We start from the raw sequence: 25,484 nt of genomic DNA, 5'->3' as shown, positions 1-25,484 counted from the left end.
CCTATTGTTTTATGCAGTTATATGACAGCCATTTAAGGTAAAAGACATCCTTGTATAGGGCAACATTTTTTTCGGTATGAAATTAGTTGATTAGTGGTTTCACTTTTTGGTGTGTTTGGCTTCAGGTTTGTTTAGCAGGGTTCCTGCGTTATCACGGAGACTGATCCCTACAGGATGCATTTTCTCTGTCCTTCTGTCAGGTGGCCTCTGACTGGCTGAGAGGGAGGGGCAGGATGCTGCAGGGTGGGACGAGGGAGAAGTCAGGGTCTTTCTCCCCTTTCTCCCCTTTCTCTGATTCATGTAGTGTCTGTCTTTTGTCCCTTCCACTAGCCAGCCCTGCTGTGGTTTCTGCTTCTCCCAGGTACCTCTGACCCGAGCATTTACTCTTTCTCACTCTAGCCCAGGGGTCACTGAACTGCAGCCTGAGGGCAAAATCCAGCCCTGTATCTACTTCTGCAAATACAGTTTGGTGGGAATGTCACTGTGCTCATCCATGTGTGCTCTGCCCCTGGTGGGCAGGGTGGAGCAGAGTACCTGGGACAGAGCCTAATTCTTACTACCTGGAACTTTACAGAAAATTGCACCACCCCTCCACCCCACCCCCCACCCCCAGCCTAAAAGTGCTGGCCACTTCCTTCTATCGCTAACCTTAGCGTTTCTTCATGTGTTCTATTTGGTGTCTCGGCATTGTATTATCTTATGTTATATTATATTGATTATATTGTGTGCTCAGTCACTCAGATGTGTCCGACTCTTTTGTGACCCCAGGGACTATAGCCCGCCAGGCTTCTCTGTCCATGGGGATTCTCCAGGCAAAAAAACTGGAGTGTGTAGCCCTTCCCTTCTCCAGGAGATCTTTCCAACCCAGGGATCGAACCCAGGTCTCCTGCATTTACAGACAGATTTTTGGCTGTCTAAGCCACCGGCGAAGTTGGGGAAACTTAAATTGAAAGAGGACAGTCAAAGAATTTGGAGAGAAGATTGTTTAGTCTGCCTGCCTATCTATCTTGTCCGTCTGTCTGTCTGTCTTGATGTCCTTGATGAGCAGAGCCCAGGTGAGAACCAGAAGGAAGTTCTGATGGTTGTTTTGTCTGTTGTATAGTTTTGAGTTGAGAAGAAGCTGCTTAAAGTGGAAGGAATGCCTCTTTTCCACCTTAGAGGTAAATGCCCTCTGTCACTGCACCTCTTTCTCTCCTTGAACTCATTTCACTATTGGTGAAATGAGTTATTTCACCAATTTCACCTTTATTACACTATTGGTCCTGGAAGTAGTACAAGCAAAACCCTTTGCAAGAAGTGTGGTCTATGTGTGGAACCAAGATGAGAGTATCGTGCCTGGACCACTTCCCCAGTTAATAGAGTGCTTTTTGTTCTGCTGTTTCTCATTTTCACACACTATTCACTGAACTCAAATACCTATCCATAGTATCACCTTTTCCTGTTTTGTTTTCTTGGTTAAATTTAAAGGATTGGAGGATGGTATATCCCAAACAGTCACATATATTCATATATCTGTTTATTTCTATCTTCCTTCCTATATATATCTACCTAATTTTTTTGTCTACCTATGTGCCTATCTACCCCTTCTCTACCTACTTATTATCTCCCTCTCCATTTAGAAGTAACACTGCTGAATATCGTAACCTCGATGTTTCTGCTGCATTGTTATGAAGTCTAGGGCAGCATTATCCTAGACAGAATAGTTTCTAGAGGTCTTCCTTATTGCTGGGGGCCTCAGTCATGTGCAGCTAAGGCCATGGATCTATTAGAATTCTCAAACCTTGTGTATCTCCAGCCCAGAAGAATAGAGCCACTTTTCACAAATCTGTCATATCGGTGACATTAGAATCACTTTTGGCCAAAAACCTCTCATTGAGCACATACTATATTGGCAGGAATACTGTCCTGAGACCTCAGAGATGAGTAAGACTTAGACACCATAACTGGTGAGATATTAGGAGAGATGGAACAATGGAAACAGTGACAGACTTTATTTTTGGGGGCTCCAAAATCACTGCAGATGGTAGCTGCAGCCATGAGATTAAAAGACGCTTACTCCTTGGAAGAAAAGCTATGACCAACCTAGACAGCATATTAAAAAGCAAAGTCATTACTTTGCCCACAAAGGTCCATCTAGTCAAGGCTATGGATTTTCCAGTAGTCATGTATGGATGTGAGAGTTGGACCATAAAGAAAGCTGGGCGCCGAAGAATTGATGCTTTTGAACTGTGGTGTTGGAGAAGACTCTTTTTTATTTTTATTTATTTTATTTTATTTTATTTTATTTTGGAGAAGACTCTTGAGAGTCTCTTGTACTGAAAGGAGATCCAACCAGTCCATCCTAAAGGAGATTAGTCCTGGGTGTTCATTGGAAGGACTGATGCTGAAGCTAAAACTCCAGTACTTTGCTTTGGCCACCTGATGTGAAGAGTTGACTCATTAGAAAAGACCTTGATGCTGGGAAAGATTGAGGGCAGGAGGAGAAGGGGATGACAGAGGATGAGATGGTTGGATGGCATCACCGACTTGATGGACATGAGTTTGAGCAAGCTCTGGGAGTTGGTGATGGACAGGGAGGCCTGGCGTGCTGCAGTCCACAGGGTTGGAAAGAGTCAGACACGACTGAGTGACTGAACTGAACTGATTAGGAGACATGAGAGTGGAGAGGTGCAGTATTCAGAGACTAGACCCTTGTCTTGACCTTGCAGGTGGGTGGGGTGGGTTGAAGACTGGAGGACTGAGATCCATTTTTCAGAGAAAGGAGACAGGAGTGAATCTCACCAAATGAGAAGGAGGTGGAAGTGCTTTGAGACATGACAGTCACAAAATAATGTGTGTGGTGAGCGCTCCAGACTCTGTGTCAGTTCCAAAGCTGAGCTCTCTCAACCAGCAGAGTCAGCACCACTTGGAAATCATTTGAATGCAGATATTTCTGGGCCTCCATCTCAGCCCTCTCAGATCAGAAACTCTGGAAACGGGACCCAGCAGCCTATTAGTGAGCCTTGCGAGTGACCTGGAAGCATATTTATGTTTGGGAACCACTGGTTTGGACTAGGGTGTGGTGTGGGATGCTGGGAAAGCAGGAGGTGAAGCCAGGGATGTCAGAGGGGCAGGCCCTGTAGAACTGCAGGGGGCGCTGCTGGGTCTTAGATTCCTGGGGTTAGAGGGAGGCAGGCATGGTGCCAGGGGTTAGAGTGAGAAGGCCGTGGGGCCAGCCCTGCCCTCACAGAAGCCTGGGCATGACCACTGCCTTACACGGTTCATCCTAAATGCCTCACTCGCTTCGCCCTAGTGCTAGTCCCGCTTAGGGCTGCCCTTGACCTATTTTAAGTGAAGGAGAGCCATAGAAATATGGACTATCGGAGTTAAGGCCTGCAGATCAAGAAATAACAAAGGCCTGCTCTAGAGCACCGGGAACTCTGCTCACTCTTAAGTGGCAACCTGGACGGGATGGGCATTTAGGAGAGAATGGACACATGTATATGTATAGCTGAGTCCCTTTGCTGCCCACCTGAAACCATCACAAACTTGTTAATTGGCTATATTCCAATGTAAAATGAAAAGATAAAAAAATAAAAGAAGTACTAGTTGATGATTATTATTGCAGATGAACCCTGCATTTTGAGCTTCCTAGAGGTCAGGGCAAAAAGGGAAATCTTATTTACTCACATGGCCTTCATTTCCGCCCCCCCTGGATCCAGAACCCTGAGGGTCATTGGGTATTTATAGACTTTATCAATTTTTTAAAAATCTTCTCATAATCTAATTTTTAAGTTCAAATATTGAGTGAGGATATTCTCTCTTAATAAAAAAAATTGTAATCCTTTAATATCTTTGCACACACAGATTATTCATATCCTTGGAACTATGATATAGTTTTCATCTATAAATATGTCTCATCTTCCATGCCCATGCCTCTGTGGGAAATTTAAAAGGCTTGTTTTATATCCCATGCAAAAATGTGTGTGTCGTTCTAGGAGAATTTATGCCTCCAGGGTTCTCTTCAGATGATATAAGGAACTGCCAAGTAGGAGCTTTCTGGAAGCCTGTTGCATGAGTGTATGGATCTTCTCATGTCATGCTATAAAAGCTGTTGACAATGAACAGTAGTTTTAACTTGTTGAAAAAGCTTGAAAGGAATATTTCATGGAAACCTTTTATAGACTGTGTCTTCTCCCTTCATTTTTCTAAGCATTGACAATATAGTTGGGATCTTGCTTTACTCTTTAATTTGCTTACAAAGTTAGTTCATTTTTGTTTATGCATTTGTTTCCATTGACTCCCTACTTCCTCACAATGGCTTAGAGAAAGATAATTAATGAGAATCAGAATAAGATGTATTGGCAACATGGGAATACATATTTTAAATTTCCATCATTGAGATGATCTAAAAAGTACCCATACAGTAATTGGTGCCAGTAAGGTAGAACTATTGGAAAACCTTGTAAAAACGTCTTTACAGTGCCCCTATTTTTAATTTTAATTTAAAAAAATGTTTTGGTATTTTTTTTTAAATAACAGACTTTATTTTTTTTTATTTTTTTTATTTTTTTCCATTTATTTTTATTAGTTGGAGGCTAATTACTTTACAGTATTGTAGTGGTTTTTGCCATACATTGACATGAATCAGCCATGGATTTACATGTGTTCCCCATCCCGATCCCCCCTCCCACCTCTCTCCATCCCATCCCTCTGGGTCTTCCCAGTGCACCAGGCCCGAGCACTTGTCTCATGCATCCAACCTGGGCTGATGATCTGTTTCACCCTTGATAATATACATGTTTCGATGCTGTTCTCTCGAAACATCCCACCCTCACCTTCTCCCACAGAGTCCAAAAGTCTGTTCTGTACATCTGTGTCTCTTTTTCTGTTTTGCATATAGGGTTATCGTTACCCTCTTTCTAAATTCCATATATATGTGTTAGTATACTGTAATGGTCTTTATCTTTCTGGCTTACTTCACTCTGTATAATGGGCTCCAGTTTCATCCATCTCATTAGAACTGATTCAAATTAATTCTTTTTAACAGCTGAGTAATATTCCATGGTGTATATGTACTACAGCTTCCTTATCCATTCGTCTAGGTTGCTTCCATGTCCTGGCTATTATAAACAGTGCGGCGATGAACATTGGGGTGCACGTGTCTCTTTCAGATCTGGTTTCCTCCGTGTGTATGCCCAGAAGTGGGATTTCTGGGTCATATGGCAGTTCTATTTCCAGTTTTTTAAGAAATCTCCACACTGTTCTCCGTAACGGCTGTACTAGTTTGCATTCCCACCAACAGTGTAAGAGGGTTCCCTTTTCTCCACACCCTCTCCAGCATTTATTGCTTGTAAACTTTTGGATAGCAGCCATCCTGACTGGCGTGTAATGGTACCTCATTGTGGTTTTGATTTGCATTTCTCTGATAATGAGTGATGTTGAACATCTTTTCATGTGTGTGTTAGCCATCTGTATGTATTCTTTGGAGAAATGTCTGTTTAGCTCTTTGGCCTATTTTTTGATTGGGTCATTTATTTTTCTGGAATTGGGCTTCAGGAGTTGCTTGTATATTTTTTAGATTAATCCTTTGTCTGTTTCTTCATTTGCTATTATTTTCTCCCAATCTGAGGGCTGTCTTTTCACCTTGCTTATAGTTTCCTTTGTTGTGCAAAAACTTTTAAGTTTAATTAGGTCCCATTTGTTTATTTTTTCTTTTATTTCCAATATTCTGGGAGGTGGGTCATAGAGGATCCTGCTGTGATTTATGTCGGAGAGTGTTTTGCCTATGTTCTCCTCTAGGAGTTTTATAGTTTCTGGTCTTACATTTAGATCTTTAATCCATTCTGAGTTTATTTTTGTGTATGGTGTTAGAAAGTGTTCTAGTTTCATTCTTTTACAAGTGGTTGACCAGTTTTCCCAGCACCACTTGTTAAAGAGGTTGTCTTTTTTCCATTGTATATCCTTGCCTCCTTTGTTGAAGATAAGGTTTCCATAGGTTCGTGGATTTATCTCTGGGCTTTCTATTCTGTTCCATTGATCTATATTTCTGTCTTTGTGCCAGTACCATACTGTCTTGATGACTGTGGCTTTGTAGTAGAGACTGAAGTCAGGCAGGTTGATTCCTCTAGTTCCATTCTTCTTTCTCAAGGTTACTTTGGCTATTCAAGGTTTTTTGTATTTCCATACAAATTGTGAAATTATTTGTTCTAGTTTTGTGAAAAATACCATTGGTAGCTTGATAGGGATTGCATTGAATCTATACATTGCCTTGGGTAGTATAGTCATTTTGACAATATTGATTCTTCCAATTCATGAACACGGTATATTTCTCCATCTGTTTGTATCCTCTTTGATTTCTTTCATCAGTGTTTTATAGTTTTCTATGTATAGGTCTTTTGTTTCTTTAGGTAGATATACTCCTATGTATTTTATTCTTTTTGTTGCAATGGTAAATGGTATTGTTTCCTTAATTTCTCTTTCTGTTTTCTCATTGTTAGTGTATAGGAATGCAAGGGATTTTTGTGTGTTAATTTTATATCCTGCAGCTTTACTATATTCGTTGATTAGCTCTAGTAGTTTTCTGGTAGAGTCTTTAGGGTTTTCTATGTAGAGGATCATGTCATCTGGAAACAGCAAGAATTTCACTTCTTCATTTCCTATCTGGATTCCTTTTATTTCTTTTTCTGCTCTGATTGCTGTGGCCAAAACTTCCAAAACTATGTTGAATGGTAGTGGTGAGAGTGGGCACCCTTGTCTTGTTCCTCATTTGAGGGGAAATGCTTTCAATTTTTCACCACTGAGGGTAATGCTTGCTGTGGGTTTGTCATATATAGCTTTTATTATGTATAGGTATGTTCCTTTTATTCCTGCTTTCTGGAGAGTTTTAATCATAAATGGATGTTGAATTTTGTCAAAGGCTTTTTCTGCATCTATTGAGATAATCATATGTTTTGGTATTTTTTGCTACCCAAGGGAATGCTTTGAATTGTTACCCAGTGGTATTGGTTGGCATAGTTAATTATCAATGGTGGCATCACTAGAGAAAGAATTCGCTACCCACTCCAGTATTACTGCCTGGAAAATCCCATTGACAGAGGAGACTGGTGGTCTACAGTCCATAGGATTGCAATGAGTTGCACATGACTTAATGACTAAACAACAACAATCACTGACTATCACATTGCTTTTGATGACTGTAGGTGTTTCCCTGGCTCCTGAACTCTATGCCTCCCTGCCAGGATCCTTCTTTATACCTGACTTTTCTGCTGTTCTTCCTGGCTTGGGATGGACAAGAGGCATCAAGCTGTTACATCCACCATCCTAGGGTTTCCTTTGGAACCACGCTGAGTAGTTGTGCTCCTGGAATCCACTTTGCCATCTTCACAGCATGCTGCTTGGCCAGAATCCTCCAATAATGTATGTTTGCCAATCTGTAATCCTTTTTCTTTTATGTCCCAGGAAGGAAAATCTATTCACTGTTTCTTTCTTTGGGGTTCTGCTTGGTCGTCGTTGCTACACATGGGCTTCTCTAGCTGTGATGACCGGAGGCTCCTCTCTAGTTGGGGTTCATGGCCTTCTCATTGCAGTAGCTTCTCTCCTTTTGGGGCACAGCTCGAGGGTGAGCAGTCATCAGTAGCTGTGGCACATGGGCTGGGTTGCCCCACAGCGTGTGGCGTCTCCCCAGACCAGGGATGGAACCCCCATCCCCTGCAGCGACAGGTGGATTCTTAACCACTGGGCCACCAGGGAAGTCCCGTTCACTGTTCTGAGAGTCTATTCCTAGATCAGAAACTCCTGAGAATTCCCCACCTGCTGGAAGTGAGCAGAAAAACCCCACAGCCTGTGTCTTCCGTCTCTCTCCCTTTCTAAATTTTCATGACCCGGGAGAAAATGAATGTTTGGGAATCTGTTTCATTTTTTATGAAAGTTAGAGTGTTTCTAAGTTAAATATCCTAATTTGTTTTCCCTTAGTCATAACTAAGTTGCACGTGTCAGGAAAAAGTCACTCTTTCTGGGAGTAGATTTGGCAGGGGTAGGGGCCAAGGAAGAGAGCCTATGAATGAATCCACATAGAAATAGTAAAAGGTTCTGATCCTCTGGGAGGAAGGAGAAAAATAGCAAAACCCTGCTGGGCTGTATTTTATCCATTATGTCTGCTGAGAAATTAGGGTCAGGACCCAGAAGCTTTGCGCTATCTCCCGGTGTTTGTTTCAGCTTAGGTGGGGTGGGCTTCTCCCTTTGATGGGTCATTTCCTTCTCTCCTTTCACATTCCAGGCTGCATTAAGATGACAAATTTCACTTACAGGGCTTGGGCACAGACATGAAAACTTGAGCTATTGAGCTAACAGAGTGAGTGCAGAGGAGTCGATTTATGGTGGGGAAAATGGGGGTGTTTGAGGAACGCAAAAGTTCTGGAGAGCTCAGCTTTGTGTCTGAGCACAGACGGGATGGCCCAGGTGCTGCCCCCCACCCCAGACCCTCCCTCTTAAACCTCATCACAAGTCTCAAGGGTGGAAGAGAAAGGCGAAAGGGATTAAGAAATGTGTTTAAAGCTCATGCTCACATCCTAGACTGCATCGCTTGCACGTGAAACTTTTTTTTGGACATAATCTTGTAGAGGGCTTTGCAGAAATATTTATGGTGATATAGGTAGAATAAAGGTCCTGTGTCCTTTTCTATCTGTGAACTGTGCAATAAATACTTCTCTTTTCTTACCCCTCCTTTAGCAAGGGAAAAAAAAATCTTGGACGACAAAGAGTGAGTCCATCACATCAAACATGACTGTGTTAAATGCTGAAATGTTCAAAGTCCGACTGAGATAGATAAAGGCTTTGATGGAAAGTGGATATTTCCCAGGGACATTACAAGCAATAATCCAGATGTTAGAGTGTAATGCAACGAGTGTCCCTGGATTGATCAGGAGCTCCAGCCAAGCCGGGCCTGGTGTAGGCCTTTGCCTTGCCCTCCCATGCTGTTCCGCCATATGGAACCTATCTCTGAGTCCCGTTAATAACCAGCTTTGGATTCCATTTTCACAGAGCTCATAGAGCTAAGTGGGGCTGTTTTATGGACAAGTTAGATAGAAGCCTTTCCAAGATAAACATCCAATTTGAAATTAGGACATACCAAGCCACAAAATTATTTTAGGGCATATTTCATGGAAACACTGCCATTTTTCTTAGGCAATTGCCAGACTGTAGGATGCCCTTTGATCCCTTGTGGACATTACTCCCTTCTTTATAAAAAGGATTTTGAAATAGTTGCAGTGTTTAGGGAGGAATATATCTGTCGGAACTTTGAAGCATGGCCCTGGGACAGGTCATGCTTCAGCTTATTGGTTGGCAGGTCAAACTTTAAGAAGAAGAAACATAAAAAAAGAAAGTGCAGCAGGATGTATGAATCAAATTCTCATTTTCTTTTTAAAGATGGAAGTTTTCAGCCTGTGTGCTTAGTAAGCTAGAGAATGTTTTAAATGTATCTATATGCACACACATAGAGTATAAACACATCTACATATGTATTTATATATGTACCTGTCTGTACATTCTGATGGTATACATTGCTTTTAACAAATACAAAATTACTTAACTTTATTTAATAGATTTTCATGATTGAATGTATTCTTTGTATAACCCCGCTTCAGATACAAGTTAGAGAAAGAATTGTTCCTGTTTTCAAGAGGAGAGGGTTTTTTCTCTTTTAAACAAATTATTTTCCCGTCTCCCTTTCCTGTTCTGTTTCTGCACCTTCAGAACTCTGTGTGTGTGTGTGTGTGTGTGTGTGTGTGTGTGTGTGTGAGAATTCCAGTTTCCAGAGAAAAGCAACCTAGATATGAAATTGGGAGTATACATTTCCGTAAAATATTTTTGTTTAAGGAAATAATAAAATGACCCAAATGCTCGGCATCGTTGCATCATTTATTAAGAGGGGTGGAGTGACGTGTGTTGGATGAGGTAAGCTGGCATGTAATTAACCCGGCACTGACATACCGTTCGTTGTGATGAATTGTGAGTAACTGGTGTCCAAGCAAATTGATACCTAAATGATCTCAAAGATATAGTGAGCAGATGACAGGAATGAATATATAGTGTTAGAAATTCATTGCTCTGCTGTGATTCTCGACACCGTCTACGTTCTTCAGCCCATTTATTTCTCCCTCAAATTAAGCCATCCACCCTCGTGGCAGTCACTTACTGAATGGAGAATGTGAATGAATTCTGCCAACCGAACACAGCCTGTGGATCGTGTCAGGGACTCTCACTCAAACAAACTCACCATAAAATGATACTGTCCAGACCTTCAGGGTATTTAACAATGTTAGAGGAATAGACGTTACTTGTATGGAGTGTGATCATGGCATGGTGCTTATGTAAAAACAGATAAGTATTTTGCTTTCAGATATTTCAGCCGGAGAAAACGTTAGTGAAGCAGGGAAAGATGTGACAAGATTGACAAAATGTGATGAATAAGTACGTGGAGGTTTGTTGCGCGGCTCTGTGTGTGTGTGTGTGTGTGTTTGAAGATTTACATAATGGAAATTAAAAATAAAGTGTACTTGCCCTCTTTATGATTTAACTATAGGGGATATTTGCCTTTTTCTATATTCTGTTTAAGCCGTGTGTGATGTAGAAAAGGGAAAAAAAAAAAAGAAGGTAACAGTTACTGAACACTTACTGGGTCCCAGGCCCTAGTCTGTATTCGTTATCCAACCTTCCCCTCCCACCAGATCTGCAGGGTTCATTTGGCTCTCAAGCTGATTATAGGCTGTATCTGGACCTGTGAATCTTGCAGTATTATTAGGCTTTTTTGTTGTCCCCTAAGGGATAAGGCTCAGCAGTAAAGAGTCTGCCTGCAATGCAGGAGATACAGGAGACTCAGGTTTGACCCCTGGGTCGGGAAGATTCCCTGGAGGAGGAAATGGCACCCCACTCCAGTTTTCTTGCCTGGGAAATCCCATGGACAAAGAGGCCCATGGGGCAGCAAAAGAGCTGGACACAACTTAGTGACTGAGCACAGCAAGAAATAAAGGGAGGTGGGGACAGATTCAAGTGTGAGGGATAAATTCAAAGCCGTAATTTTGAAATGCCCAGAGGTGGTTTGTTTCCCTGCAGAGCAGTGCCTGCTTCTTATATCTCTGTTTCCCAGAATGCCTCTCTTCCCTTTCTACTGTCAGAGTAGCCAAAGGCCCATTTGGAAGATTCTGCCAAAGAGCACGTGTGGGTGGGCGTGAAGGCCGGTGCTGGGTGCAAGTGTTGTTTGAATCCATCCTTCACTGGAGGCTCCGAGTCCAGTGCTTGAGAAGGAAGTCACGTAACTGTGAGTGCAGGTTTATAGAACCAGTGAAGAATATTAACGCATTCACTAGGCAGGGAGTGCTGTTTCTCATGAATATTGAAAGCTGGACCACCCCCTCTGATCACCAAAGTCACACTCAAGAATTATCAGCAAGTTTATATGTCATCTTTATTTCTTTGCTTTAGTCCTCTTTGATACGCAACCTCCGGCTCTCAGAGTCCTTGAAAAAGAACCAACTCTGGAACGGGATTATAAGTATAACTTTGTTGGAAGGAAGGAATGTCTCAGGCGGAAGCGTGGCAGAGATGTTTGTCCAGTTGAAACTGGGAGATCAGAGGTATAAAAGTAAGGTAAGTTCTGTCAATTCCTAAAGGAGAACAGTGTCTTTAAGATGAAAACAATGGGAAAAAAAAATGTATGTTTTCCCCTTCTAAACTTTGCAAGAATAGAATTTATTTTTAACTCTCTTGTGTGGATTAGGAGCACCCCAGAAAACAAAATAAATATACAGATGCTGTCTGTTAATATGGGCATTTGATTGCTTAATGTCATTTATTTTAATATAGTCACTGGAGCTAGAGAAAGCTTATTAAACAATAGATTTGAATGCATGGCTTATTTTCATTTTGAAAATAAACAACTGTGTTTCAGAGATTGTGCTGAAAAGGATTACTAAATGTTTTCAAAAATCCTACAAAAATAAAATAGTGTAATATGTTATAGTTGAATTAAAATACTTGAGTTAAACTAACTAAACGTATTTTCAAAATTATACACTCCTGGCTTTCTCTACCTTGTTGGTATGAACACCAAAAATAGACATCTAACACTGCTGTTTGCTTGCTCTGTTTTTTTTTTTTTTAAGCTATCTAAATGTATTAAAAATGATTTGTTTTGAACAAAAGTAATAGTTTTTTTTTTCTTAGCCGTCTTTAAAAATCAATCATCTTATTCCACTGATCCAAGTTCCATTTAATTTTTAATCTCAGTAATTCGGTGTGGTTTTTATTTCAAAAACCCTAGTCTCCAAACCATGGTAATTAATTAGTTTTACATAACTGTCAGACAGGAATATTTCCTATGTTTTATGGATTGAGTGAACTAGGGTACTTGAAAATTAAGTCACTTGCCAAAAGCCACATAGGAAGAAAAACATCAGAGTGGAAGACTTTGAAAATAGGCCCGAGGGTATTTGCAGTTGGGGCTTTCCAGTGTAGCGGCCTTAACTGAAGCAGACTAGTTAGAGGATGACTTAGTGGGACAAGAGGTTGTCTCTGCTGCACAACTTTCAGTGCAAAATCAAATATTAAAGGTCATTTACTCCAGCGCAAGCAGTAGAGAACTGAAGCTCATGTTGAAGAATTGTTGATTATGAGAAATGCAAAAAATTGAAGCAAAGTTATGGCCAAAATGTACAGATGATAATTTTACGCAGGCAGTTTTAGGCTGTACCTCACAATGAGTGTATCCAGGATAAGCAGAGCTCTCCATTAAGATTCCTTTAACCATCCAGCATCAGGGTAAGGATTTATAGAAAAATTATTCATCACTAAGCGCACTTACCCTTTTAGACTAAGGTGAAGTGTAGAAAGAGTCCAGTATCTGCTGCATTCCCCCTTGGGGAATATTGCACTTAATTTGTGATCAAATGGGCTTTTTTTCCTGCATAGTTTCTAAATTCTGTGATCTGATATATTTAAACCCAACGATGATGAAAAACAGCGTAGATGATGTTATGTGATGTTGGCTGCAGTAGAGGTCTAAGCAGTTCATTTTTTCCCACGCGAAGAAACTTAGCCCCAAGATTTAATCATTGGCCCTGAGTTCCTGGTATTTAGTGGCCAACATTTTTGCTCACTTTTTATTCACAAATTGAATCTCTGTGTAAATGAAACAGAAAAGAAAGTCTTGCCAATGAATCAAACACATAAGCAGTTTGAAATCCCTCTTGGAGAACATGGAAACACTTGTGGAGTTTTCCAACCACGCATGTTCATTTTTAGGTTTGGCTGCAGTGGAATTTCCTAGTCTTCCTCTGACTCCAGTGACTGGATTCAGGAAATTTGAATTTAGAAATAGGCAGTCACATACAAGTTATGGGTTTCTCCTGTAATGCATCTGACAGATGTTAATTAAGATCCCAGATTGTTAATTTATATAGTTCCTAAGCCAGCGCTGAAATGGATGTGCCAATAAAAATGTTATTTCCATTTGATTAACCAATTAGAAGTATCTTTTGTAAGAGAGAACAGCTATAAAGTGTCTATTGAGATATAATATTATATAGAGAGCATAGCTCAATAGTCATTATTATATATGTGTAATAAATATTATCCATGTATCAAAAATAGATATTTTGTATATCTGTAGCATTTATTGTTTCTTTGGGGATAACAGTGCTCTTTCTCATTTGGTGGATAAATGAGTGAATCAGGGGGTCAGCTAAAAAAGTATGATGTTTTGCCAATTCTTAAAACCTCGACATGCCTTTCATTTCCAAAAAGGAAAATTTTAACTGTATAAGAGTGATCATAACCATCATTATGATCGCCTTCCTGCTGTTTAGAAATGAAATGAATGTGTAGCTGCAATAGTGATGAATGCCATTTTAAGAAAATAAATATTATAACTGCATGTTTTCTAGACACTGTGTAAGAGTGCAAATCCGCAGTGGCGGGAACAGTTTGACTTTCACTACTTCTCTGACAGGATGGGCATTTTGGACATTGAAGTGTGGGGAAAGGACAGCAAAAAGCACGAGGAACGTTTGGGCACGTGAGTCTCTTCTGCTTTCTAAACAGTGGGAGACGTGTCTGCATGAGGCTGGTCTATAGCATTGTCTTTATCTGGTTGATCTTAGAGTAAAACCTCATATTCCCACCCCAAGGAGCTATAAATTAGCTGGACCTTAACCCAGGGAAGACTTTTTCATTTATTAATTGATATATGCATTTGGTATTGATTACAACAGAAGAAGATCGTTACATGCCAGGAATTCTCTTAAGAAAGATAATGTCCCATCTCAGACTCTTTGGGAAATGCTGGTATAAGTTTCCAATGTACTCTATGAGTTTCGTTTTGCTATTTAGTGAAAATACCATATAATTCAGTAACACTATGAAGGTAGGTGTTCCAAATGGATGGAAATTTTCCACTGTCCTCTGTGAACTTCGTGGCAAATCATAATAAAATCTGTTGAGGCCAGGTCAGTTTTATTTGTGTACTTTGGATTTTCCAGACTTAATTGAGGTGCTTGCTTGTATATAATGAGAAATATTGTAAGTATTTATGGTTTCCCTATAGGATTATAGGAAGACTATAGTTAAATGCGATTCTGCCCACATTGTGGCTGCCTCATGCCTCAGCATGGAGGAGATGCTGGTGGAAGCATACATCTCTGATCTTCCTGGGAAGCCTGCAAGTTCACAATATTATCCTTATTTTATAGATGAGGGAATGGGGTGCTGAGGTTTGCAGAATCTTGGCAGAGTAGTGAGTGCGAGAGTCAGGATTATCTGTTTTCAAAGACCAAGTTTTTTCTCCCAGACCACTACATTTTGTTCAACCCATTAGGCATCCAGTGTGTCCACCCATCCTAAATTTAGAATACAGCATTTAAAGGGCTCTCAACGTCTGTTTGTGGTCTTTTTCAAACCAAGTTCCCTGGAGCCCTGGGTTCAGGGAGGTGCGATGGGGTCAGCCTTCAAGATAATCAGGCTCTTCTGAAACCAGAGCATCTCCACTTCTGCCTGTGTACTGCAGTGGGGCTCGTCCCAGGCAAGAGTTTTCCTGCTGGAAATAAAAGTTTGAGAGCCCTTCATCCAGTAGAACCCCTTCATTTTTCAGATGAGGAAGCCCAGAGGTCCAGGATGTTCTGTTTTTCTATCAGCAAGGAATTTAGGGGCCAAAATAGGCTGTGCCCCAGCGAACCCCAGACCGGATGCAGTGCTTTTTTTCTGTGTAAAATGCTTAGCAGAGGTGGTTGCATGAAACATCAGTTTTCTTTGCTGCTGTTATCCCATCCCAGGATTCTTGGGCTTCTCTTGTGACTCAGCTGGTAAAGAATCTACCTGCAATGCGGGAGACCTGGGTTCGATCCCTGGGTTGGGAAGGTTCCCTGGAGAAGGGAAAGGCTACCCTCTCCAGTATTCTAGCCTGGAGAATTCCATGGACTGTATAGTCCATGGGGTCACGAAGAGTCAAACACGACTGAGTGACTTGCACTTTCATCCTATCCCATCTCAGTAACTTATCCTGAGACACACAGGAGGAATTTTGGAGACCATGGCATGTTCCTCCATGCTTGTCTGCAGAGGCACCCTGTCGACAGACGGTCTGGTTTGTCCCAGGGTGCTTAATAATCCAGGCTCTCATCCCCCTGATGGCGACGCTGTTGCCCATTTATCATGTGGAACACACACACACACACACACATCCACCCATGTAAACACTGGCTAGGAGGGCCGGGCTGCCTCCAACTGAGACCGGGGCGCTCTTCCTGCCATGTGCGTGTCGTGGCCCCGGTTCCATTGCTTTGCGTAGCCTGCTTATCCTCAGTTCTCTGCTGCTCTGGTAGGTAGTAGCTGTGCTTCCCTGGAGATCTGCAGGGCCTTTGGGCACCAAACTAGGTCCTGTCACTCTCCTGCACAGGAGAGAGGTCTTCCTGTGGTCCAGAATGCCTAGATTTTTCTCTGTCAGATGCTTTCCTAGTCTCCCCGCTCCTCTGTTCTCATAGAATAACTTAGACACCTGAGTGTTCTCAGCGCCTCCCACGCTGGGCACCGCTGTGACACCCCTGTGCCCTGTCAACACCCACGGCAGAAGGATCAGACAGTCTGTGCTAGCCAGCGGAGCATGGATAAGTCACGTCAGTGCCCAGATGCAGAGAACTCTGTGTCCCAAAGCGTTATCTGAATGATGGCATGTGAGCCCCCGGTGATGGATGGCCCGTGTGTTATTTCAGTAGGTGCAGAGAGTAATGGCCTTTTATTTCATGTGTCATTGTGCCGTTGTGTTTCCTTCACATAGTAGGAAACGCTTTTTCAAATGAGTGTTAAGTTTCTTTACAGACACAGAAAATAATTGGAGATGTCCCTCTTATGCCATGTTTTGTCATCTGGGTCTTCATTTATTATTTGCGCTGTTTCCTGTTTGTAACTTAGACATATACCTGCCCCAAGTGGCCATTCTGCCCTTCCTCTTCATGGGCTTTAATGGAATTTTTTTGGGTATCCTTTTCCTTTTTCCTCTCCTGAGGTACAGAAGATAACAAAAGTGTCTCTTGGGTTGGCTACACAGTGTTACCCAGAGTGAACTTTGAGGTGGGGTGAGACATCTCCTAAAATATACCGCTGCTTGTCATAGTGAAAGGAGAGATCGTGTTGGCATATGGATATCACAGACCTTGTTACATACTGTTCCTTCTTACATAAAAGTGTTCGCTCTTTGTTTTCCTGTTCTTTGTTGTAATTCTTAAGGATCAGTTATTTTCTCTCCCAACTCTTGGGAAGTACCTTTTTGTGCCAGGAGGGTCTTTGGCAATGTTGAAATGTTCTCAGACCTGTCTCATAATTTGTCTTTGGATAACACCATGATGCTAGCAATTTAAAGTTCTGCACGGCCTCTCTGAGAAAGTTTTCCCCCACTGAAGCTTCCCCTGGCAGGCATTGTGAGAGGAGGGAAGGAACACTTTGAGTTGTGTTTCCTGGGCTATCTGGTAACCACAACACTTGAAAGCGAGAGACCTTGGGCAGTGGCCTTTCTTGTGGTTTTTCCATCTGTGTAACAGGGTCTTCAGCCAACTTGCAGGTCATCATGGCAACCGGCAACCATGTTATTGTTGGTTGCTATTATTACTCCTATTAATTTTGAGATTTTTTTTTTTTTCTGGAGAGTAACTGCAGATCCCCACAACTAAATTGTGCTATTTAAGTATTTGAGATATGACTGGTTAAAATTCAGCTCAATTTTGTTTATTCAAAACAGAATAGAGATTTTTCGTGTGTGTTTTTTGGTAGAAGTGAGCAGTGACTATCTTCCAGGATGTGATGGGAAGGACATTTAATGACTGGAGAACTGAACAGTGTCAATTAGCCTGACCGACATTGGTTTTGTAGCTGTGGATGGTGGTTGACTGGGACAGTGGTCAGTTATGGTCATAACTGGCATTTGTGTTGGCATTGGTGGGTTGCTAGCTTAGTGATAATTTAGGCTTGTCCTGTCTCCCCAGCCACCATGGCAGCCAGCCTCCTTCAGGCTCTCCTGAGTCCTGGGGAGCTTTCTGAAATTCCTTGTGTCCTCATGGTCCACCTGTGGGCTTCCGCTGAGCCACAGGTAACTCCTGAGGAGGTCAGGGCTGGTGAGATGAAGGTGCTTGGGCAAACCAACACCCCACCCCCCAATCCAGGGTGCCTGCTAACTCAGGTGTTTATTCATGGGCAAAAACAAAAAAAAACAGTCTTTTGAGTCCATCAATGGTCCAGAAACAGTGGATTTTTAGGAGGAGTAAGAAATAAAGCTAAATATAACATGCCCCAACTTTTAAACAAAATGGCAAGAGTAGAAATATAGGTTCATATTCTTGTCAACCTGCACCATTTCAACATAATCATACCATTTTCTTAAAGTATATTTTACATTTCCCTGTGATTCTGGTGATTAATTTGTTACAGAATATTCTAGCTTCCAAGGTGGCAGTGGTAAGGAATCTGCCTGCGAATGTAGGAGACATAAGAGATGCAAGTTCTATCCCTGAACTGGGAAGATCCCCTGGGGGAGGAAATGGCAACCCCCTCCCGTATTCTTGCCTGGAAAATTATGTGGACAGAGGAGCCTGGTGGGCTACAGTCCACGGGGTTGCAAAGAGTCAGACACGAGTGAGCATGCATGCACAGTCGCATGCAGACTTAGTTTGGAAAAGTTAAGAATGAGATTGCACAAGCTCCTTTTAACTGGGCTGCCGCAGAGCCAATCCTGAGTCCCACGTGGTGCCTTGGAAAGTGGCTCTGACGTGCTGCCCATTTACTTGTGACCCCGATGCGCAGGAGACTCGGGGTATTTCTTTGGGCAGATCACACCCCATGTCGCTGATCTGCTTTTACAGCAAGCTTGACACAGTCTCCATTTGCTTCCTATTCACCCCCGTTCTTAGCCTCTGAGATTTACAGCTTTTAAAACTCTAGGACTCTTTTCTGCCCCCTTGCATTTAAGTTAAAAGCTGACCAGTCTATAATATAAAACATAGAATTATGGTAATGAATAAGAGGTTAAAAGCTATCATGGCAAGTGGAACTTAGCAGGTTTGGCTGACTGATATGGTAAAAATTATGTGTTGAATTAAAACATTAAAATGTGGTGGGATTAATGGAGAAAGACAGGAACAGCAGGTCAGAAACAATGCTAAATCAGCACATTAACTGCCGGTGGGCTGGAGAGGCTGGCTTTAATATATGCAGAGAAAAAAATAAAGCTTGCTGAGGGAAAAAAAGAAAAGTAATTTAGTCATTGTTTTCTCCAGGTGAATAGAAATGCAGACATCTGAATCTGGGAGGCATCCAGTACATATATTTCTTTCCCTTTCTTTTTTATATAGAGGAGGAAATAGACTCTACAAAATGTTCAGTTGGTTAACAAAAAAGAAACACTGACTTTATAATTTGGAGTGTTTGACTTTGAATTTTATTTTGCCACTAGGATTCATTTTGTTTGTTCATTCATTTTACTCAACAAACACTGAGCATGTTGTGTATCAGACATCCTACCAAAAGCTGGGGGTTCACGTGTGGATCGTGTCCTCAGGCACTAGGTTGTGGGCAGCTTTCTGGAAGAAGAGCGTCTCAGCTGAGACCTGTAACATGGGTGGTGGTTAGCCTGACTAGATTGGAGAAAGAACGTCTCAGGAAGTTGGGACCACATGGGCAGAGACTTAAAGAGGGAGAAGATGTTCTGAGAAACTTGAAAGGAATGCGAAGAGTGGGTGATGTCAGGCAACCGGACTAGAGCGGAAGCTGGAGTGAGGTCACAAAGCCTTCGGATTCCATCTCCTGCCCGTGAACCATGGCTGGACCTGGCTAGACCCAGACACACTGGTGTCCTGCTCCTTCCTGTTCACCACTTGTTCCCACAGTGGACCTCTGATGGACTGAATGATCTATGACCTGACTTCAGAATGATGATTTCCTGGTCCCCTAAGGGCCGGTGTGTAGCACCTGTTGAATTATGGTCCACACATGGTTAATCCCCTTCCCGTTGGAGCTGCACATGAGACGCCCTGACAGCATACCTGATTGGTTAATGCTCATTACTCGTGTGTTTTGCATGGATGCTCTGCACACTGTTCTCCACATTGTCTCTTTCAGTACAGTTTCATAAGTTTTATTGCTTTATCAGTTTTTGTTAAAAAACACGTCTTTGGATATGTTGGCCAGAGTCTCTTGGGCTTTGGTGAGTTAACAGGTATTTTTCCTTTTAAATTGTTCATAGGGCAGTTATCTCTGATACCTTTATCAATGTGTCTGTACTGTCATTTACTAACCTGGGAAAAATTTTAAATACTTCCCCTATTGTAATTCATCACAGTTGAATGATTAGCATTTCTTTAGATTAGGGGTCAGCAAACTAGGACCTGCAGGTCAAGTCTAGAAGGCTGCTTGTTTTTGAGTAAAGTTTTATTGGAAAAGAGCACTGTTCATTTGTGTACATTGTCTATTACTGTTTCCATGTTACAGGGGAGAGTTGAGTAGTTGTAGCAGAGACCATGTAGCCCCAAACGAAATCACTCTCTGGCCCTTCATAGAAAAAGTGATCTTCATGCCCCATCATTTATTAATGTTGGTGTGGTTTTTAATGATAATTGGAACATTCATTATGAGAGCCTTTTAAACCATGTATCCAAAAACTGAGTTTATTTTTCAAAGAAAATTTGCATCTAGAGTAGTTAGCTTAGTTTTCATCAAGCCTCATACAAGCTTGCCATTTGGGTAGAGTTTGGGAAGAAATTTGGGGGATACAAAAGAGAAAAGAGCATATATGACAATACCTGAAAAATTCTAGAATTGATGAGTGAGTGAGTTGTGTTTATAAGAATGAGCAGGCATGAGGAAAGGAGGAGGTGGTGTTTTGCGTTGCTGAGGAATCTGGGCTGGATCTGTACTTCTAGGCATCCTCAGGGGCCAGCTCTGCACTTCACCTGTAACTGGTTACTAAACAGGTAACAGAAAGCCTTGGGGAAGAACAGCAGAGTGGCTAGTGCTTCAGGAGCGGTGAGAAAGATTGAAGCGCTGGCCAGATTATTTAGTATTTTCTCGGGGTAGAATGTGGTACCCTGTAGAAAATGAATGAAGCAGCCCAGAGTCTCCCTTTAAGATTTTTGTATTTAACTTGTCTTTGGTGAATGTATTTCAGAATGATTATATCTTAAAGATTTTATTTCCTTGCACCTGAAGAAGATCATTTTGTTCACATGATACCTTTCTTCAGAAGTTTCAATGAGTATTATGGTAAAAGTGTTTTGAAATATGGAAGAAAAGTCCTTATTTTTTTCTTCCACTGCTTTTGCCGGTCATATAGTAACCAGTTCCGAGCTTGGGGTTAATGTAATTATTTCTTCTGCCTCTGACTAACCTCCTGAGCATTCTGGTTCTCCTTCCAATGTGAAGATGAGCTGAAGCCATGGAGACAGAGGATGACACAGAAAAATGGAAGGCCTGAAGGAAAGGGTTTTGTATGAGAGTCATTTCTTCTTACTCTCTTCTTCCCTCCTTTCTTCCAGAATGTGGAAGTGAATGGGGCAGCCAGCTGGATAGAAGAGATGGGGAGAGAGCAGTTCAGTTCTAGAAAGTTCATAGAAAGTCACCCTTAGAGTTGGTGGTTAACACTAGGGAGAAGGTTGTTTTACATTAATTCTTAAGACTAAAGACGTCAGTGTTTTAAGAATCGATTAATTCATATGATGGGGCAGGGACCCTAAGAGACGGGGGTCATAATCCGTGTGCAAGAGGATCAAGGATTAATTTTGACTCACCCGATGCCGTTGTATCAATTTAATTTGCTCTTTCATGTCACTAAGAAAAGAAAAGTAAGCATTTGATTGAATTCACTCATTAATTAACTGAGAATGTAGAATCCATTAGGTCTGTCCTGAAATTACCTCATCTGGTGTTTATGTGGCTCTTATAACTAAAATAGGCAAGACTTTTTTTTTGTATAGGAATTCTTTGTTATCAAAATAAACTTTAAATATGAGATAGGTGCAAAAGTTTCATAGTGGGCAGAAATGATTGAAAAGTTTGTGAAAATGTGTAATTTCTGAGACAAAACCAAATATTTAGTTTGATGTGATTCACACTTGTTTAAATTAGTAAACTGCTGTGTTTAAGGAAGCTGTTCCTTTAAATAGGAGTATAAATAAATATTCTCCTATTTAAGGTTACCACTAGAGAAAAGTCTTAAACAAATTTGGATCATTCATCCTTACATAGAAAGAGTTTTATTAAATGAAACTGTATATAACGGTGTAAAATAATGCTTAGCAAATATTCTTAAACAGATGTACTACTGCATTATTTATTTAGAATTTGCAGGTCCTTAGTTTTGTAGAAATGGCATAAAGCACTTGATATTTCTTCCCCAGCAAAATTAACTCCCTACTCACATACTTGCTTACAAAATTTACTAACCTCTCTGTTCACAGTAGTAAACTTACTTACCACTACAGAAAAATTTTTGATTCAAACCATAGAGGGTTATTTAAATATGTATGCATAAATTTTTTAAATATGTCTCCAGTAGAAACACATGATGAATTTATTACACGTAAAAGCTCTAATTGCCACCTCTTCTTATAACTGGAATCACTTTTGGTAATTTGGAAATAAATACCCACATAAATTTAATTTTATAGGTACATACCCCTTCCTGTAAAAATATTTTTTATTCTGTACTAAAAATAGGCATAGACTTTTAATATTGGTAGTTTTTCTCTTTAATTGGGAAGGGATTGCAAGCTTTCTTTCAAATTTATTTAACTGGAACTTTTTCCTCATCCATGTGACTCAAAACTGTCATTGCTTTATATATGAGGTAGGTTTGCCTATTTGCTATTGTCTGCAAACTTTAAAAGTGCATGAATGATGTGGGGTAAGAATCTATCCTTGTCCGACATTATGAGGCAGTGCGTCCATGTTTTAAATAAAGTCTTGAATAGTCATCTGACTCAGTAACTAGAGATGGCAAATGAGAAAGAAACCCACGGTGCCCTCCCTCCCTCCACGCAGCCCTGGTACCTCACCCACCTGGACGTGAACAAAGCAAGTGTGGTCCAAGCAATCCCAGGATTTTCCGTGTTAAAGCAAATAAATGGCTTAGCACCTCAGCCCCCCTTTTCAGTGTTTGCTTCTGTATTTAAATGTGTTGGAGGTTTTCAACATCACCAGAACATTGACTGTTAAGAGGCGGAAAACATGCAATTTATAGCAGATGGGTGCAGCCTTTTCTGGCTGTGCCGCTGAAATGGGATCAATCAACAGCACTTCATGCTCGATTTGTCTAACAGAAACCCACCTGGGGAAACCCCGCGGAACGGTGCCTATTAGGAAAACACCTTAACACATTTCTTTAAATAAAAACTCGCCAGTTGGCATTAATCTGGAGGAAAATGGTTTCTCCATTAACTCTCTCCCGCTTGCACAGGCTCCTGTCTTTTTGCCTCTTTTTTGAACCAACATCTCTTATTCTCTTGGCTGGTAAAAAAATGACACAACCCCCAAGAAGCCTTGTAGGGCCCGCATCATAGTGCTGAAACTCTGAAACTTTTTCCTTCCTGGTTCTTGGTCTCATCAGCTTTCTGCAGACTTTATCTGGCAAAGATCTGATGCTTCTCGGTTCGTTTGCCGCTTTCTCCATGCTGCCTTTTCTTTGAGTTTCTTGACATCTTTCTCTCCTTTGCTGAGGGTGTGGTGGGCCCCGAGGGAGTGTTAGCAGCCAGGGGAGCCCCTGCAAACTTCACTGCTCAACCAGCCAGTGCCCAGACAGCGGGGGGTTTCATGGGGGGATGAAATGAAAATCAGGTGCTTTGGAGGGTCCACAGCCGCCACACATTAATCGCTTTTCTGTCTGCTTCTGGTAACTTTTCCAGGTGTAAAGTGGATATCTCAGCCCTCCCACTCAAGCAAGCCAACTGCTTGGAGCTGCCATTGGAAAGCTGCCTGGGGACCCTTCTGATGCTGGTCACCCTCACGCCCTGTTCAGGGGTCTCGGTCTCAGATCTGTGTGTGTGCCCCTTGGCAGACCCCAGCGAGAGAAAGCAGATCGCCCAGCGCTTTGTGAGTGATCTGCCTTGCTACGCCCCCTCCCCACCCCACGCCCACCTCCACATTTAAGCTGAAACACAGTCTGGGAATTGAAAAACTGCATCCAAAGAGATCTTTGTCCAAAGTTCAATGGTATGTCTTGTAAAACAAGACATCAGACCTGGAGGTTAATGCGTTAGTGAAAAGGTGAAAGCGGATTTTAGAATTCACCTTCCCATTTAAAAGCCAGAGGAAGTGTTTGGATATTTTACCATTCAGGATCTCTTTGGAGAAGATTGAAATCCTCAAGGGGGCAAAAGCTTGTTTAGCATGTTTGTATATATGAATAGGTATTTTTATTTTATTTTGTTTGTCTTTTAATTTTATGTTATATTGGAGTATAGTCGATTTATTGAGTTGGCCAGGAAACGTTCTTTTGGGTTTTTCCGTAGGATGTTAGGAAAAACTTGAACGAACTTTTTGGTCAAACTAATGCACTGTTGTGTTAGTTTTAGGTTTACAGCAAAATTATTCAATTATACTTGTACATACATCCATTTTTTTTCAGATTCTTCTCCTATATAGGTTATTGCAGAATATTGAGTAAAGTCCCCTGTGTTATACAGTAGGTGCTTGTTGACTATTTTATATATAGTAGTGTGTGTATGTTAATCCCAAAGTCCTAATTTACCCCTCCCCCTAAGTTTCCTGTTTGGTAACCATAAATTTGTTTTCAAAATCTGTGAGTCTGTTTCTGTTTTGTAAAAAAAATAATAATTTATATTATTTTTAAGAACTTTAGTATAAATTCACAAAAATTGCCTTTTATAAATCAAATATTAATGTTTGCAATGTTGTGCATACATTTCTAGACCCTCTTAAGATCAAGTGAGAAAGTACTTACTTGTGTCTTATAAAGCAAAACAAAGCCCAAGAGAGGCATGGGAGACTTGTTCCACACTCCCCTGGATAAGAACTGTTTATGAAATTTTGCCTAACTAGTTGCAATGTTCTTAAAAGTCCACTCAGCATTTTTAAATCAAATGGGTTTGTCCTCGTCATTATTTCTTGTGTTCTTGCTTTCTCGGTGTCTTTATTTGCATCCTGGTTTTATTCCATCTTCTTTGTAAATCAATACGTTTATTTCACTGCCACACACATGAAAGGCGCATTTTAAGAAAGTGGCATGGAAATGAAGCAAAGATGAATCCCCATTTAATGGGAGTATTATTCTCAGCGTAAACTTAAGTGTCTCCAGACTCCTTCACTGTGCAAGGTGTATTGATTAATTGAATAGTCCTTTATCTTCAGGAGTACAAAGTCTAGCCACGCATCTTATTGACAACACAAGATTCTGTATGCAAGGTTGACATACTTTAAAGAAGTTTTGACAAAATCCACTTTTAATATTCTCTTTGATGACTTTACTTTAGCAAATGAAAATAAAGCAAAAGTCCCCCAAATTTCCCATGGACAAATCGCAAAATTTTCCAAATTCATGAGGAGTTTCATGTATTTATAAGGTGACATTAGGTAAGATCAAAATGACTGCTTTGCATAATGCCTCAAGATTTGGGGAGTACTAATTTAAAAGAGGTTTGAAAATGTAGAATCAAAATAAAAAGATCAAGTGTTTTGTTTTGTTTTGTTTTTTTGAGCTAGAGAGCTGGCCAGTGTTTAAGAGGGAAAGAATACTGCATTGCAAGATACAAGTTCCAGATCCCTGGATTTGTTTTTTAGGTTTTGAGAGTAGATAATCTTCAAAGGCATTTCACCTCAAAATTATGAAAATATTTTATTTCAAATGTGTCCATCTTAAATACTAGTTTTTTTTTTGTTGTTGTTTTGTTTTTTTTTAAGATTGAAAATACTATTTGAAGAAGCAACTTCTAAAAGTTCTTAGGAATGGTGCACATTAC

General features: G+C 41.0%; 1 protein-coding gene across 6 annotated transcripts in view; it reads left to right on the top strand.

Annotated features, from left to right (window-relative positions):
* MCTP2 (multiple C2 and transmembrane domain containing 2) overlaps positions 1–25,484 on the top strand; it is a 252,157-nt gene that overhangs the window by 108,249 nt on the left and 118,424 nt on the right. For 5 of the 6 annotated variants that reach the window (XR_009695391.1, XM_061158618.1, XM_061158619.1 and 2 more), the window contains 3 exons: positions 11,464–11,628; positions 13,923–14,053; positions 23,412–23,598. Coding sequence is in view for 5 of the 6 variants with exons in the window: in XM_061158618.1 (XP_061014601.1) it covers positions 11,464–11,628; positions 13,923–14,053; positions 23,412–23,598 (483 nt within the window). In the remaining variant the exon portion in view is untranslated. Of the gene's footprint in view, positions 1–11,463; positions 11,629–13,922; positions 14,054–23,411; positions 23,599–25,484 lie in introns of those variants that run through there. The other variant, XM_061158620.1, reaches the window with a different exon arrangement.

This window comes from Dama dama, chromosome 13, assembly GCF_033118175.1.
Source record: "Dama dama isolate Ldn47 chromosome 13, ASM3311817v1, whole genome shotgun sequence".
Taxonomy (NCBI): Eukaryota; Metazoa; Chordata; class Mammalia; order Artiodactyla; family Cervidae; genus Dama; species Dama dama.
Note: the sequence above shows the minus strand (reverse complement) of the source record. Positions and strands in the feature narration are given on the sequence as shown.